The 17,314-nt window shown below is 30.9% G+C and overlaps 1 protein-coding gene across 3 annotated transcripts in view; it reads right to left on the bottom strand.

Moving 5' to 3' along the window:
• LOC118195445 (RNA-binding protein FXR1-like) overlaps positions 1-17,314 on the bottom strand; it is a 109,719-nt gene that overhangs the window by 38,462 nt on the left and 53,943 nt on the right. For all 3 annotated transcript variants that reach the window (XM_035366764.2, XM_035366767.2, XM_085809806.1), the window contains one exon: positions 11,160-11,276. In XM_035366764.2, the coding sequence (XP_035222655.2) occupies positions 11,160-11,276 (117 nt within the window). The remainder of the gene's footprint in view (positions 1-11,159; positions 11,277-17,314) is intronic.

Below are 17,314 nucleotides of genomic sequence, written 5' to 3'. Positions count from 1 at the left end.
AGTGCTATTTTCCTTTGGGAAGGGGTGTAGGCCTGGATTGTTCTTTTCACCTGTGCTGCATACCATGCAGTACATTAAGTAACTGCATTGACTACAGAACTTTTTATCCCATCTTTGCAAAGATTCATTGCAAGAAGAGGCAGAGTTTTGGTCATCTACACTGAAAATGGAACAATCTCTGTGTGGACATAAGAGGCTCTTCAAACAATACCTTGGAATATTATTAAAGAATAGAATACACTAAAGAAGATAAAAGGAAATTTTAACCCACCAAGCACACTGTGGTACATTAGAACATGGGAACATATGATACGTAGTATGAAAGATCTACTGAAAAGAATTCTTGGCACAACTGGTCTAAATTATAAGGAAATGTCAATAGTTTTATGTGATTGTGAAAATACAATCAATAAGAGACCATCAACTTATCAGACATTACTATTAAGACTGGCACTTTCCTATGTGAAAACTCCCAAATTTTACTGATTGTGATACTCTTGATTTTAAAAAAATTGCTTCATCTAAAAAAAAAAAAAAAAAAAGATACAATACTTGCAAGGTGTTCAAGATTGTTTTGGGAACCGATTCAAAAAAGAATAGGTGTCTGAGCTTGTAAGGCATCTGACCATTAAGGCAAGATGAAATATTCAAGTAGATATGCTTGTAGGATCTAATAATTCCAAGCCTTTAGCTAGAGTAATGGAATTATTTACAGGATGAGATGGGAAAACAGTAATTAGCTTGAGTGTAATTAGCAAATGCAAAAATTATCTGTTCTCTTCAGCAGTTACATCCCTTAGAGATTGCATCATCAGATTTCACCCCTCAGGACAAAGTTGGAAGTTCTTCCATTAAAGGGCCAAGATTACGCCTTTAAAGGAAAGGAGGAGTTTCATTATCTAGTCAAAATGACTCAAATTTTATCCTTCAGGATTGACATTACACAGCGATAGAATTATTTCAAGCCCTGAAATAATATGTACTTAAAGCGCACAACAAAGAAGTTGTTGGTTTTTAAGACTGACATATACATCTCAAAGAATCATCCACTTCTAACAAAAACATATTATGGCAATATGCAAAAAGAAAATTTTATTAAAGAAAATCAGTCATAAGAAATCTTACCACACTCTACCAAACCATAACAAAACTCTCTCAATTCCAGATACATTTTTTAACTCATTCCTTTTACAATTTAATATCAATGTTGTCAAAATATTAAAACTTAAAATTATACTTTATAAACAAATACTATCAATTCCCCCCTTATTTGTATTTAAAGATTTAATTTTAATCAGTCAGTCATGTCCATACTTTAATAGTTCATCTTTCAATTTCCCCCTAGGTAGATACTTTGTTAAAATATCCGCTTCCTGATTTTGTGAACACACAAACTGAGAAATGATTTGATTCATTTCATATTCATCCTTTACAAAGAAATATTTTTTATTAATGTGCCTTGAACTGCTACTTTGTTTTGGTTTTTTTAATCCAATCTATTATGCTTGACAGTTTGTTTTAATTTCTATTGATTTGTCAATTAGATCCTCTTGACCCAATTCTTCAAGTAAAAAGATGTACCATTTAACTTCACATGCACATTCACAGAATGCTAAAAGTTCAGCTTCCATTGTAGATAGAGCAACTATTCTTTGTGTTGCACTTCCAATTTATGAAATTTTTACCTAATTTAATGAAATAACATCCAAATGATTTTTTCATCTTCAGTGGTACACCAACTTGCATCTCATTTAGCATTTAATTTCCCATTGTCTGAAGTATACACTAAACAAGCATTTTGTGTTCCTTTAATATATCTAAATATCCTCTTTACAGCTTTCCAGTGTTTCTCTCTGGTATCTTGATTATATCTTGACAAATTACTTACTGCAAAAGTTAAGTCTGGCCTTGTGCCTGTTGCTAAGTACATCAACGAACCTAATGCTTCTTGACATTTTGCCTTCGACATGGGTGGCGAAGATGCTATGTCATCGAGATTTTCACCCAATATTCCTGGAGTCCTGACAGGTCTACATTCATCCATTTCAATTTTTTTAAAGATTTTAGTTATATAGTTTTCTTGACTGAGTATAAGTTTTCTAGATTCTTGCCGGATCTCTATTCCTAAAATTTTTTGTGTTTTAGTGACTTCTCATAATGTGAATGATCTAGACAGTTGAGAGATGATGTCATTTATCTCAGAATTTGAATTTCCAATCACCATTAAGTCATCCACATATACTGCTATGATAAGATAGTTGATCTTATCTTTATAAAAATAAACACACGAATCTGACTTTAGTTAAATTCTTTTCTTTAAGAACTTTACATAATTCATTATACCAGCATTTTTCTCATTGTGGTAATCCATATATACTTTTGTTTACAAGATATACTTTGTTCGGATCTGATATAAATCCAAGTGGTTGTTCCATGTAAATTGGTTTATTCAAGTATCCATTTAAATATGCAGTTTTTACATCGAAAAATCTTATTTTGTAGTTTTTGTAAACTGCAATCGATAGCAATGTTCTAAAGGTTGCAAGTCTCATTACTGGGCTAAAATCCATCTTCATAATCAATTCCTTTTCTTTGATTAAATCTGGTTACTACTAGTCTTGCTTTGTAAATTATTTCTAAATTACCCTTTTCATCCCTTTTTGAGAATATCCAGCAGTTTTTAATAACTTTCTTATCGATGGGTCTTTCAACTAATTCCCAGACTTCATTAGCCTCCATTGAACTCAGTTCTACTGTCATTGCATGCAGCCAGAATTCACTTTCAGCAGATTCTACAGCTTCGTCATACATCTTAGGTAATTCTTCATTTATATTGTATACTATATAATCTTTCAATTTTTCTGGAGGTTTCGTCATTGGCGCTGGTCTTTTCTGTACAAAATTTCCATGACTATCATTTCCAGGTTCTTTATTTATTTGTGGATACTCGGTTGGCTTTTCTAATGAATTGTTATCGTCGTGTTCATCATCACTGTTGGATGGCAAAATTTTCTTAGCTTCTTCATCTGTTGTATTATCATCTCTATAGTATCTGTCAGTTATTTCTGAATTGTTTACATTTCCATTAGTTTGTTCCTTATAAAAATAATAAGTTCTTCTAATATTTGATTTTTATTGAATTTAAATAATTTCTTTTTAGTAAAAATGATCCGAGTTTCTGTTCATCAAATTTTACATCTCTCACTTTTTGAATTTTATTTAGTTCAGGGATATAAATTTTGTATGGTTTTCATTTCATGCTATAGCCTATCATAATTCCTTTTTGAGCTTTTAGATCCATCTTTCTACATTTTCTCGTCTTACATGAACATATGCTTCACATCCAAATCTTTTAAGATAAGCAATGTTAAGCTTGCGTCCTTCATATAGTTCATATGGTGTAAACCTTTTATCATTTTTGTGACTCCTGTTATTCACATGTACAGCTACTTTAACACTTTCAGAACAAAAGTTTATCGGTAATTCTGCATCAATTAACATAGTTCTAGCAGATTCAATTATAGTACAATTAAAACGCTCAGCTTTTCCATTACTTTCCGGACTATAAGGGGTTGTAAGTTCATTTTTAATTCTCATTTTTTCAAAAAACTCTTATACTTTTAGCTAAAAACTCACTACCATTATAACTATGAATTCTTTTTAGTTTCTTTCCTGTTTGTCTTTCTTCTTGAATAAGTTTGATTATAGCTTCTGAAGTTTCACTCTTCTTCTCAATTGTTATCACAAATATGAAATTACTGTAATCATCTACGACTGTTAAAAAATAACAGCTTCCATCTATTGATTTCTCAATTGGTTCAACTAAATCTATGTGCCATAATTCTAAAATATCTTCAGATTGCTTAAATTTCACACTTTTATAAGATGTTCGTGTTATTTTTCCTAATCTACAAGGTTCACAATTGTTTTGAGAAATTTTTACATTTTCTAATCCAATGACCGATGAGTGATTTTTCATTTCTATCAGCTTTTGATAATTTATATGATTTAGTCTCTAATGCTATAGTACATCACTAACATAACTAATTTTAGTTTCTTCAACAATATTTCCTTCAAATTCAAATTTATTTCCATTTCTATTAGCTATATATAGAATGTTTCCCTGTTTATTGATCACTTCTGCTTTATTTTTGGTAAAAACTACTTTTAAATCATGATCTACAATTTTTGATACTGACAGCAGATTTTCACTTAAATTCGGTACTTGCAGAACATTTTCTACTCTCAAGATGTTCTTATTTCTATCAGTTTGCATTTTAATGTTACCAATACCAACTGATTTGATCATAGCCCCTTTTTCAGCTGTTATTATTTGTCACTCTTCAACTTTAAAATTAGTAAATATTTCTTTACTAGTTGCCATGTGAGATGTGGCTCCTGAATCAATAATCCATTTAATTTTTCTATTCTCTTGTTCATTTATTTTATTATTTCCATCATTTCTATCTTGATTAAGAAATGAGCTTTCTATTTTCTTAGATACTTCAAATAAGCATGTAGCTGATTCATATTCTCTTTCCTTGCTTGACATTCTACAAATTGTATTTGTTAAATTTCTATGCTTTTGATGTTCTTGTTTATTTTTCATTTTACATTCAGTTGATTTGTGGGCAAATTTTCCACAGAAAAAGCACTTTATACTATTATTATTTTGACATTCTTTTGTTAAATGTCCTAATTTTCCACAATTAAAGCATCTTCTTTCATATTTCGATTTTATCCAGTTTTCTTTTGCCTTAGAACTTGCTTCTATTTCTTTTCCTCCTTGTTTATTTTAAAGCTTGTCTAATTGAAGCTAGATCTTTCTCTTTATTGCTTTTAATAATTTTAACATCAAATTCAAATTCCTTTTAAGTCCTTCTAGTAAATTAATTCTTTACCTATTTCATCTCCAACTTGAATTACTTTTACTTTTCAGAATTACAGCTCTATTCATATAATCATCTACTGATTCATTTTGACTCATTTTCAGTTGAGCTAATTCTATTCTACATTTGATTTGAATATCTTCTGTTCTTGTTGCCATTTCAATTTTTATTTTCTCCCATAACATTTTTGCATTCTTTTCATTTGCATATTTTAACGCTTGCGGAGCTGTCATAGCTTGATTCATTATATTTCTTGCTATCGCGTTATTATCATCCCATATTTCCCAAGTTTTTATTTCATTTTCGAAATTAACATCATCCTTTTTATATGGTTTTGGTGGTTCATCAGCTTCTTCACACTTCTCCGTGTTTTTAAACTTCTTAATTCACTTTCAATTCTATTTTTCTATGACTCAAATTTATCAGATTATATGCCATATTTTCTAATTTATATTCACTAATTATAATACCAGTCTAATTTATCTCTTAGAGAAATTGGCGATTTTGTTAAGCCTAAACAACATCAATGTTCTATCTGAAAGTTTATTAACAGAGGGAGCAACAACGCTCTGGTACCAAATGTTAGTTTTTAAGATTGGCATATACATAACATTCTCAAAAGAATCATCCACTTCTAACAAAAACACATTATGGCAATATACAAAAAGAAAACTTTATTAAAGAAAATCAGTCATAAGAAAACTTACCACATTCTACCAAACCATAACAAAAATAAACTCTCTCAATTCCAGATACATTTTTTAATTCATTCTTTTTACAATTTAATATCAATGTTGTCAAAATATTAAAACTTAAAATTATACTTTATAAACAAATACTATCAGAAGTCTACCTTTATGAACACCGACTAAAATTTCTATGTTAGATTACAGGTTTTGAGGAATAAATAAATTTTCTCTTGTAATAGCCAGATATACAGGACAAAAGACAAGAGGATGCTGCATATCAATATTACCAGTTATCATTTTTAGAATATGGTTTTTAGTTTCTATGTAACCATAATAACGAGACATGGTTTCATACAGAAAAAATGTTTTAGGGGTAACTTGTGATAGTAAGAATAACTAAGCCTTTTAAGTTAGTAAAAGTGTTTTAGTACTGCTAGAAGTATGAATTTATATGCTAAAAGGAAAATTTTAGCATGAAAAAAAAAGACTTATTTTATACGTTTTTGTACTGGACATTTAGCGAAATTTTGTAAACTGAAAAATATTTGTTCGCATTGTAACACCAAAACTCATAACAGTTTGATGTGCACTCAGTGTAAAAGTAATAATGAAAAAGAATATGCCAGAAGTGGTTGAAAGTGAAGAAAAATGTGAATCAGTTTAGTCTAACACATTAAACTTTAGATATGAAATTGTACATTTAATGCCTGAATGTTAAAGCTAAATCATGTAATAAAGAGGTAATTTTAAGGTGCATCCTTGACACCAGATCTCTAGATTCTTATATAAGCAAATTCGCAACACATAAATTAAACATACAACACAACGAAAAGCAAGATGATGCATAGTTTGTTTGGAGGGAGGGAAACAGAGCAAGCGGAACATGATTTTCTTCCTCTTTTGAAATAAAAGCATTTTCAGAATAAACAAAAAATTGCAATACAATGCCCATAGTCACTGATATGAGTGTTTTGAATGAATTCAAAGAGAAAAGAATATGTTTATCAGATCTGAAACTACAGGAGACTGTGATTAATTTGTTTATTTGCTAAATACTTGCCTAGGAATGGTTTAATTGGAAAATGCAATGCTTCTCAAACTAAGAAGAGAAGACTTGATTTATAATGTTACAGCTTTGGAAGTGAATATTTCTCAGTTAGAGAATTATGGAGGTTAGAAACTACTGGGATTTCAGATCCAGTGGAAAATTAAAAAAAAAAAAAAATTGCAGAATTTAAAAAATAGCCTAAAAGTCCTACCAGGCGGTAGATACGAACTGCACATGCCTTTTAAATCAGAAAGAACAGAACTGCCTTCTAATAAAGAATTAACTTTAAAGTGTCACCACAGAATGTGCTGGAGAACAAAATATAAATTAATTTTGGATGAATATAAACACGTATTTCAGGAGTGGGAGAGGGTTACAGATGATACTGAAAGAGGTCCTTTATTATTTCACTAGCCTATCACTAAAAGTGATAGCGCAACAAAAAATTAGACCCCTATTTAATGCATCTGCAAGACAAAATGAAAAATGTTCTTTAAATAATCTGCCTAATTTGACACAGCTCATTCCTGATGTTATTAATAGATTTTGAAGTTATTCAACTGGACTTTCATTTGACATAGAAAGTGCTTTTTACAGTTGGCTACAGTGCCTGAACATTTGAGATTTTTTAGAATTTTTCTACCCTTCTGAAAATGAGAAATTTTCTAGTCATTTTAGTGTTCAGAGTCATATCAAGCCCATTTCTATTGGCAGGCATAGTTTTGCATTTCCTAGATCACATGCCAATTTGAACTAGAATTTGCTCAAAAACTTAAAATCATTTTATGTAGAAAATTGTGTCACAGGTGTTCGATATGCGAATGGACAAGAAGCATTTGTTGAAAAGGATCAATAGATTATGTCTCAAGGTTGTTTTAAGAAACTGGGAAGCAATGTAGATAGTAAATTTGTATCTAAAAATAAGATATGACAACATTCTTAGGTACTGTATGGGATTTAGATAAGGATGCAAAATGCATTTTGAAAAATTTAGTGATGAGCTAATTTTCACAAAAACAATTATATTAGCTTTGATACAGAAAATGTTTTGATCCTATTGGTTTATTGAGTATGGTAACTTTGCTCTGAAAATTACATTAAAAGAAGCCTGTAATTTGAAGTTGGGAAGCTCCTCTGCTAAATAGCCTTGTAAAAGTTTTCAAAGCTTGGCTTAATGAAACGTCTGCTTTAGAAGATGCTAAAACACCATCCTTCATAGACATAAATGAAACCAGTAAAATGCATGTTTTTGTGGATGCATGCAAAGAGGCTTATTCTGCATACATATTTTTTAGAAAAGTCACAACTCAATAAAGAATTCAATTACAGCAAAATCAAAAGTAGCTTCTATAAAGCAAAAGTTGATATCTAAACTTGAATTGTTGGTGTGTACTACTTGGGCCAGATGGCACATTCTATGCAACAAGCACTTAGCATCTCTGATATGGCCAATTTTTGTTTCAAATAGAGTGAAAGAAGTAACCCTGCGACCTAATAGTACAGTCAAAAGTCGTTAATCCGGACTCGTCGGGACTTCGGCGATTCTGGATTATAGATCATTAGTTTAAATCTGGTAAGATGGCATGCAGAAATTATAAAATTAAAAATATGAAACCGTAATTTATGAAATAAAGAACATTTATGATGTAAAGGGTATCAAAATTTACAAAAAAAAAGCTCAATATTTATTTGGTTACTTTATTAAACATGTCTTTCAATGTAAGTTGTTTAAGTTGCTTAATTTTTTATGTGATAATACTTTCTCTTTCATTCTATAAACAGACATAATTTCTTGTTCAGTTACAAAGTTCCGCTGTTCAAGTCCTATAATTGCTGTGTCTACCAACTAATTTGTCAATCGAAATTTTTTCGTTTTCAATAACCTCTGTCACTTTCTTCGCTATTGGAAGCGAATTATAATGACGAGGAATTTGATTTAAATCATATCAAAGACGGAGTACATCGAGATGCAATACTACATTTAATAAGGATTTATAAGCCAAATAAAATAAAAACATCTGCCCTGAAGATAAGGATAGTGCTGACAGATCAACTTCCAATTCATTGCGCTCCACGGCGTTAAGGATAAACAAAGTTTAGATAAACAAAGGATATGCCTTTATCCATTTTTTGAGCAGTTCCACTTTTTGTTTAATAAACTTTGAAACATACTTTCGCTTTGTAGATCCTTTACATATTAATAAATATGTATCAGAAATTCTATTTGACATAATCGAAAGTTCAAACTTACTTTTATAAAATTGCTCTAAATGTCTGCAAAAAATAATAAGCCGGATACAATTCGAAGATTAAGGAACAATGCAATCTGCAACATTAACTGAAATAGATAATTAGATAATTTTAGCTTAGCTTATGCTGTCCGTTATACATTAAACGCACACTCGTAAACGTATTTTGTGCACGCGCAGAAGCATATTCGCAGCCGTAGACGCATGCACAGAAATTTTGTAGCTTTGAGGTCCGGATTATAGATCATTCTGGATTATGGGTGTCCGAATTAACGACTTTTGACTGTATTACTATCACATGATCAATTTACTATGATACTATTACTAGTCATGTGCAAGGAAAAATGAATTTAGCTAATCTCTTTTTCAAGGTTTTCTTAAACATTTATTTGATCCGAACTTGTGAAAGGACTATCTCGGCTTAGAGAATCGTCTCAATGTTGGTACCTGGGTGAAATAATAATCAATGAAACTCCTAAAATTGCTTTTAGTCAAATTTATCAATAGATCAAATGCCATGGTAGGCACAAAAATTCTCCAATTTTTATTCAAACCTTAGGTTAGTAGCTTCGATATCAAGATTTGTTAGTAATCAATCATAAGAACAGAAAACAGGGGATTTAATGTTACAATGGATTAAGGATGCTGAGATCATATATTAATAGGATGAGAAATGTAGAAGGAATGGTTTCCTCCTGAAAGAGAAATTGCATACGTATGTACATTCAAAGATAAAGGAATTATTTGCGTAAAAAGTCATATAATGAAAAAAATTTATAAACTAGAAGTTCAATATATTATTTAGAAGTTTCTTCCTCCCTCAGCAGCCTTGTGGCAGAGACTTGTTAGAACTGTTAAAGAGCTTCTGAGACGATCTTTAGGAAATGCTGTCATAACTTACGAAGAGTTAGTGGCAATAATATGCAATTGTGAAAAAGTCATAAATTCCTGATCTTCAAAAAATTTATCAGAAGACATGAAAGATCTGATTCCATTAACTCCAGCCATGTTCTTTATCAACAGACCAAATTCAAAAGTTGCAGACATCGACAAAGTTATGAATTACAAGAAAAGAACAAAACATCATGCTAAGTTAAAGATTTGAGATTATGCTTTAGCAAGAAATATATAGGGCAACTTACCCAAAGGCATTGAAAAAATTCTCAAATATATTGTATTCAAATTGGTCACATCATCCTTGTGAGAGATGATTTCAAAGTCTTTAGATTGGCATATAACCAGAGTTACTGATTTATTTCCAGGTAAAGATGGTAAAGTAACAACTGACTCGATCCAATCCTGCTCTTGAGAAACTGCAAGGACTGAAGTTTTATGTGACTGTTTTGAGTAGTTATATCAACTACTTCAAAAGGGAAGGCTATTATGCAAATGACATCATTTCAAATGTCAACTTGCACAAGTCAAAAACTGATGTTGTGTAATTAAATCGTGATTTGAATCTTTAGAATGAGGTACCAAGATGTAATTTCCTTAACAACCAGGTGTAGTCAGAAAAATGTAGGTTTTCATGTAATTAAACTCGTTTTGTTATGTGTCATACTATCCCTTCATAACAGGAGTTACCAAAGTAATGTCGAGTAGATGTTATTTACTGCGTTTCTTTTTCAGACCTGGCCTTCACTGTGAGATGTGCAACATAATAAAATGAAAAGAGCTTGTTCAATCATGTTCTAGCACCACTTAAAGTTATGACACATGGTTTTGAATCACCTTGTATAAAGCGTATATGTATGGTTCTGATTATTTTTATAACATATGCATATTTATAAGGTATAGATTACATACCTGAAAGAGAGTGATTATATAGATTTCAAACATAAGTAAAAAATGGATACTACCAAATGCATTTTGCATAAAAATACCACTTAAGAAATGTGCTTTTATTCACAGCAGTGATCAAAGTATTTACATGCTTCATATTCTTACGGGATGTAATGGTCCAGAGAGATTGCTGAGAATATATACTTAACAATGTTTCCTTTTAATTCCATTCAATGCTCTGTAATTGCATTCCTTCGATAACTTAAAATGTAAAATTCACATCTTAGTATATGTTTGAAAGAATCACAAAAGTCTTTAAGTTTTCATTAAAAATCCTAAGAAGAATTTAAAAATTAATTTTTATGAATATGTTAACAAATACCTCACAAATTAATTTTTAAAGTTCACTATGCATACATGGACCTCTAACAGGTGAAAACAGAGAAAGCAATGAGTAAACTTGGGACACAAGTTTTATAATAAAAATTATAGTACAACATACTTCTAATTGCCTTGCTGCTTCTTCAGTTCTACTTAGGAGCAGGACTTTCTGCCTTAGATTTCGAAAATGCATTTCACATAACATTGAAGCACGTTTTTTGGCTGTATCTGACTTGGCCTATAAAATATAAGAACACAAGTCAGGGAAATTTAATACAGTAATCATAAACAATTATTCTTCCATAAAAATTTTAAATAAAATCTAACAGCATGTTGCTTTAGATGGAATACAATTAACTTCAGTAATGCAATGAATGCATCCTTTTATCACAAAACAAACAGTAAAGCAACATTCTGCATTTTTCTATCGAAACCCTTTTTTGATACATCTGCAATACTTGGATCACAGCTGACTGTGATCTAAAGAGATGCCAAGCATATTATGCATTTTGTTTCTTACTAATACTTACACCAACCTAACATTATTTGCCTACTTACTCTTGCACTACTCGTGCTATTTCAAATTTTTAACTGTGTAATTGCTCAATTATAAATTCATGTATAATCTTCTATGATATTAGCCAATTGGTCATGTTAGCAGTTATCTATCATGATATACATATAATGCAGTGCTTATTAATATGAAGAAAAATATGAAACCACATAAGAAGTTGGTGAAATATGGAGTATTTTCACTGTACATCTATTCACTTTTCTGTTTGTCAGATTTAAAAGGTGGGCTATTTGGCAGATATAAGCTGAGTAATGGTGTATTTTCAGGAGGGGAGTATCAAGACTAGCATAAAGCAAACAATGAAATATTTGGAACAATATTTTATCTTCTTTACAAGACAATACAAGCCAAACAGAAATTTCAACCTGCCTTTATATTATAAAAAAAAAAAAAAAAAAGGTCTGGTTGATATTTAATGATAATGAGGTGACTCAATATGCATTTTACTTAACTGCTAATATAATTTTAAATAACCACAAAGGTTTACAAACTTTCAACATGCAAGGTTTCTATTTTGGTAATGACAATCAGAATACCTCTTAAATGGCAATATGTAATGCTACACCAAGTGAAGGGAAACCAATTCTGCTTCAAACCAAATAATTCTTCAATACAGTACAAAGTCCGAAATCCGTACTCATCGGGACATCGGCGATTCCAGATTTGGGGTTTTTTCTGGATATTAGATCCTCAGTTTAAATCTAATAAGATGGCATGTAGAAATTATAAAATTAAAAATATAAATTGTGATTTATGAAATAATGAAGCATTTATGATCTAAAGGGTATCAAAATTTGCAAAAAAAAAAAAAGCTTAATATGTGTTTACCTTATTAATCCTTTGCGGCGCACTATACGTTAACGTCGGAATTTCAACAAAAAAATTTGTATGCAGTTTATTTAGTTCTAACGGAGTATGCAGGTAAAATTTTGTACAAATTGCACTTACTGTTTTAATTCTGTGGCTGTTCCATGAGGTGAAACACTGCGCCGCCAGAGCTTTTAAAAGTGTGACTAAGCGAGTATTGCAGTGAAGCATGAAAATGAGTAGAAGCGTTTGTATAAGAATGAAAAAAAAACTTTGTATTATGGCTGTACACATGGTTTCCTGGATATACACAATATTCTTGAATATATACGAATAAATGAGATAAATATCTATATACACAAGTCCTATATACAAAAATATTTACAAATTTTTGGAAAGAGTTAGACATCTCCGTGCCATTTATGGAAAATTAATAATAAAAAAATTAACTAAGATTAATATTAACAATAAAGAAAAATAAGCCTATAATATATACATACACGAAAAATATCTACTCAATTATTGAAAATAAACGGGAATGAGACTACAATGCGACAGCAAAAAATTTGCGCAGGTCTAAGTAAAGATGAATCAAGCTACTAAATAAAATTCACGCCTAAAAACTACTCCAAAAAAATTTGAGATGCCAATATTAGGGCTTTCATAACACAAAACACACTTCACCCCTCAATACTGCTTTGTTTCAATTCATCCCCCCCAAAAAAACAACGGAAACAGAAAACGTAAACAACGGATGTTCTCTTTTAAACACAGATGTTCCGATTCGTAACAGCATGAGATCGCTACAGGCGCAGTGTTCCCGCTAATAGAACACCTGGTTTAATTCAATGATTCTTCGTATGGTTTTTGAATGAAAGATTCAAAAAATATAGAACAAATAATTTGGAGTACAGCCAGCAAAATTATGCCTAATTTTTTTTCCAAATAAAATTTTTATATCATTAAAAAAAGAGAGAAAATTACTTGAAAAAAAGTGGATTTTAATAACACATAATAAATGAAAATTCTGTGTCTCCTTGTGATTAGCTGCTATCTACTCTTTAAAAAGAAAATTTCAAAGTATATTATAAAGGCATTTTTATCTATTTACGGTTGAATTTAAAGGTTTCAGAAGCGATTCAATTTGGGTGTTCCATGTAGTGGAACACTGAGCCGAAAAAGGTTAAACATTTCTTTCAATGTAAGTTCTTTAAGTTGCTTCGTTTTTTTGTGCTAATACTTTCTCTTTAGACATAATCTTCTTGTTTAGTTACATTGTTGAAGTACTGTGACTGCTGTGTCAAGAACTCCAACTAACTTGTCAATTGAAATTTTTTCATTAGCTTCTCTGTTACTTTCTTCGCTATCAGCGGCATTTCCTGGATCTAGAACCATACTACAGATTTTGCCATTCATTAATTGATTGATGATTGAGAAGCATTGTTGTCAGAATGAAAAACTTCTTTTATATCATCTTCATTTATTACCACTTTTCCACACTTCTTTACAAAATCCATTAATTGGAAAATGTCAGCTTTGTTTTGTGATATCTGGAAACCTTTAAAATTAGTGGCTATCATCATCAAATTTAGCTATCCTTCACGATACATATTTGGCTATGCATCCTGAGCTTGGCGACTAACGACAAATTGTTCTGATAATTTTTATCTTGCTTCTATCGTGCACTGAGACAATTAAGCCTGAATTGTATTAGTTATTTATTATACTTATGTCTAATTCTTGCACATGCTTAAGGCTTATGAAAGTTCTGAATAAATAAATTCTCACATATACTTAAGCCTTATTGACGGCTGGTGCTAAGTATCTTACCGCCTCTGTGGGTCCTAAATTCTGAGACTCCGTATGGCGATTATGGCGCTGGTTCTGGAATTATGTGAATAATAAATCAGTTATTCTTAATTCAAATAATCCAAAACGTAATCTTTGGGTCTATGAGTATCATCAACAAAATTCATTTTTAGCATATGGAAAGAAATTTTTGGTAAATTTTTTGTCAACATTTTTTAGCACATTTAACTTAAATCTGAAATCATCGCCAAGCGTAATGTCGACATAAAAGGTTACCATACTCTTCAACTGTACCTCGTATGGTGGTGGTGTGTATTTAATTATGGCAAAGCACACTACAGCTATCTACCTAAGGAAAGAGATGGCTTCGTGGAGGACTTTCTAAGGGAAACTGGCTCCATACCTCGTACGGAGAACTTCATCATATGTCAGGCTCAGTCGGAATTCTCTGAGGATACTTGGCAAGAGCAGTAACGAATCCTCCTGCTGAGTGACAGGAAAAACACTAAAGTATCAAAGTATTATTATTCAATTACTAAAATAAAAATGTTTTGGCATCGCTACATGAGTCATTACTCAAGTTGTCACGTTTTGATAAGCATGTGGTGATGAAAGTAAAGTATAATAAATAATGATTTGCTAGGTTTGCATCAGGTCAACGATGTATCTATGTGGAATGTTTCGGCTTGAGATGTGTGTCAAAAAACAGATACGCAGCAACGGAGCCAAATTACTGATTGTACAAATTTATGCTAAAATGCTTGTAATAACTAGGTATGTTATTTAGTGTTGAAGTGAAATTAAGAATCGAGACTCTCCAGATGTTTTATTATACGCGGAGGGGAATCAAATGCGCATGCATAAAGCCTAGGAGAAAAACATTGTTGGTGGTTTTGAGGTCCGGTTTCTAGATCATTATGGATAATGGACGTCCAAATTTTGGACTTTGTACTGTACTGAAATTAAATACTTATTTAGTGATACTGAAAAAAACTTATTAAAATGTAACAGTTTCATTCTTTTAGCATTTCATATGGAATATCTGATTATGCACTAGTCTCAGTCTGTAAATAATAGTTCACAAATATTTTGGTTTCCTTTTTCTTTATAATAGAAGATTATTATCATAGCTTGTCATTATTAACCTTTTACACGCCAAACTAAGATGCGAAAGTAAAATAAATGTTGTGAAAAATCGATTTAAAACTCAAATATAAGAATTATGAAAAAAGAAAAAAATTTAAAACTTTTATTTAATGATTTATAACATGTTCCATAAATGGAACATTGGCGGGAAAGAGTTTTTTTTTACGGTTTTTGTAAAACATGATTATCGACATTCTAATTCGAAGCTTCATTTTTGTCTGCATTTTTTTCCAGCATTAGCAAGTGAATTTGTCAATATTATTCGGAATTAACATAGATTAAGCAGAAAAATAGGGAGCCTACACCTTTATAACCGTAAAGCTACTTCACCAAAATTTCTTAGAAGATATGAAGCTTCCACAGAAAAAAGCTTTCGTAATAAATTAAAACAAAAATTACATAGTTGATAAACAAGAATTTATAAAATAATTTTACATTAATTCAGGGTTCGTACACATTTCCTCTGAGCAAATGGGAACTGGATAAATTCAATTAAAAATATTATATCTATGCCTGAACGTGAGTAGGACGCATTATTATTAAACATAACTTAACATAATTATTAATATGTTTGAGAATATAATTAATTTTATGAAATTTATCAAATAGCATTAAATATTTTACACTCATAATAACTGGACATATTTGAAAGAAGATAAGTGACATTTTAGTTACATTTTACTAACAATTAGCCTTTTTTTTTTAATGTCTCGTTTTGTCACATACTTGCTCAGTCTAGAGGTTCAGTAAATAGTAAGTAGATTTTATGTCAAGCAGCATAGATTAAAATGAGCATTAAATCATAATCAGCATGATTTATAACAAAAGACTAGCTGTTGTCACCGCTCCTGCTTGCCTATAGAGAAACCTGCTGATCAGAACAAACTTGAAAGGCCTGATGTAGGCACAGTTAGCAAGTTTTGAAAGTTAGCTGACATCTGTCTGACGCTGTTAGTGTCATAGCTTCGTGTAGAGTTCCAGGGTTGTAACTCAGTTAATATACTTTAAGGTTATATTAAGCCACTAAAGCATTAGTGGTGATAAGTTGTTTTCAATTAAGTCTCACTAGATGCAAAGAATAAGTTTCACAAGAATTTTTATATTTTTGTGTTTTACCTTGTGACCACGGTAAAGGTTTAACACGTTGAGCCCAGCGCCGAATTTGCTGTCCTTTCCGTTCAGCCGTCGGCAATATTGCGATCAAGCGGTGCAATATTGCTGACTTAAATTATACAAAAAGGAAGGAAATGTACATAAAGTCTGAAAGTATTGTTCGAAATGTTATGATGACAATTCAAAACTATTTGGGCGCAAGATAGCCAAAAATGTTACCAAAATAGTTGTTTCGTATTATAATATGTGTAAAACTAAGCCGTATTTTTGTTTAGAATGTTTCAATAAATTTCATTAAAACTACATTTGATCACATTTCATTGAGACTACACTTATTTAACTTTAATACTGTCGGTTCCACGAACTGACGCCAGCCAAACGAATTTCCAGTGCCGGTTGCCAGGCACCGACTGCGGGCTCAGAAAAGCAATAACTTACTTTAATATAGAGAGATAATTTTTAAAAGAATGCATTTAGTTATAATTAAATTAGATATTAGATAACCTTAGTCATTATGGATTTACATTAGCCAGTATTAAATTAAACTTTTTTAATAATATTTGTTAAAAAAACCTATTAATATCACAATCTCATAAAATTTCACAGTTTAAAATACATGCAATTTATGACATTGATTTTTAAACAATATTAGGATAATTACACATTAAAAGATACAAAACATAAAACTCAACAAAATAATTATGCATCTTTTTAATTTGAAGGCCTGCCCAGACATTTTGGCTAATTTATATCAATTTCCTTCTCCTTAAGCATGTTTTCTGACAACTAGAAATTTGTTTCAATATGCAAAACAATGTTCTCATTAG

Source organism: Stegodyphus dumicola, chromosome X2, assembly GCF_044657685.1.
Source record: "Stegodyphus dumicola isolate Sdum_Otavi_A_Nest chromosome X2, ASM4465768v1".
Lineage (NCBI taxonomy): Eukaryota > Metazoa > Arthropoda > Arachnida > Araneae > Eresidae > Stegodyphus > Stegodyphus dumicola.
The sequence above is the reverse complement of the archived record's forward strand: the minus strand, read 5'-3'. Positions and strand labels throughout refer to the sequence as shown.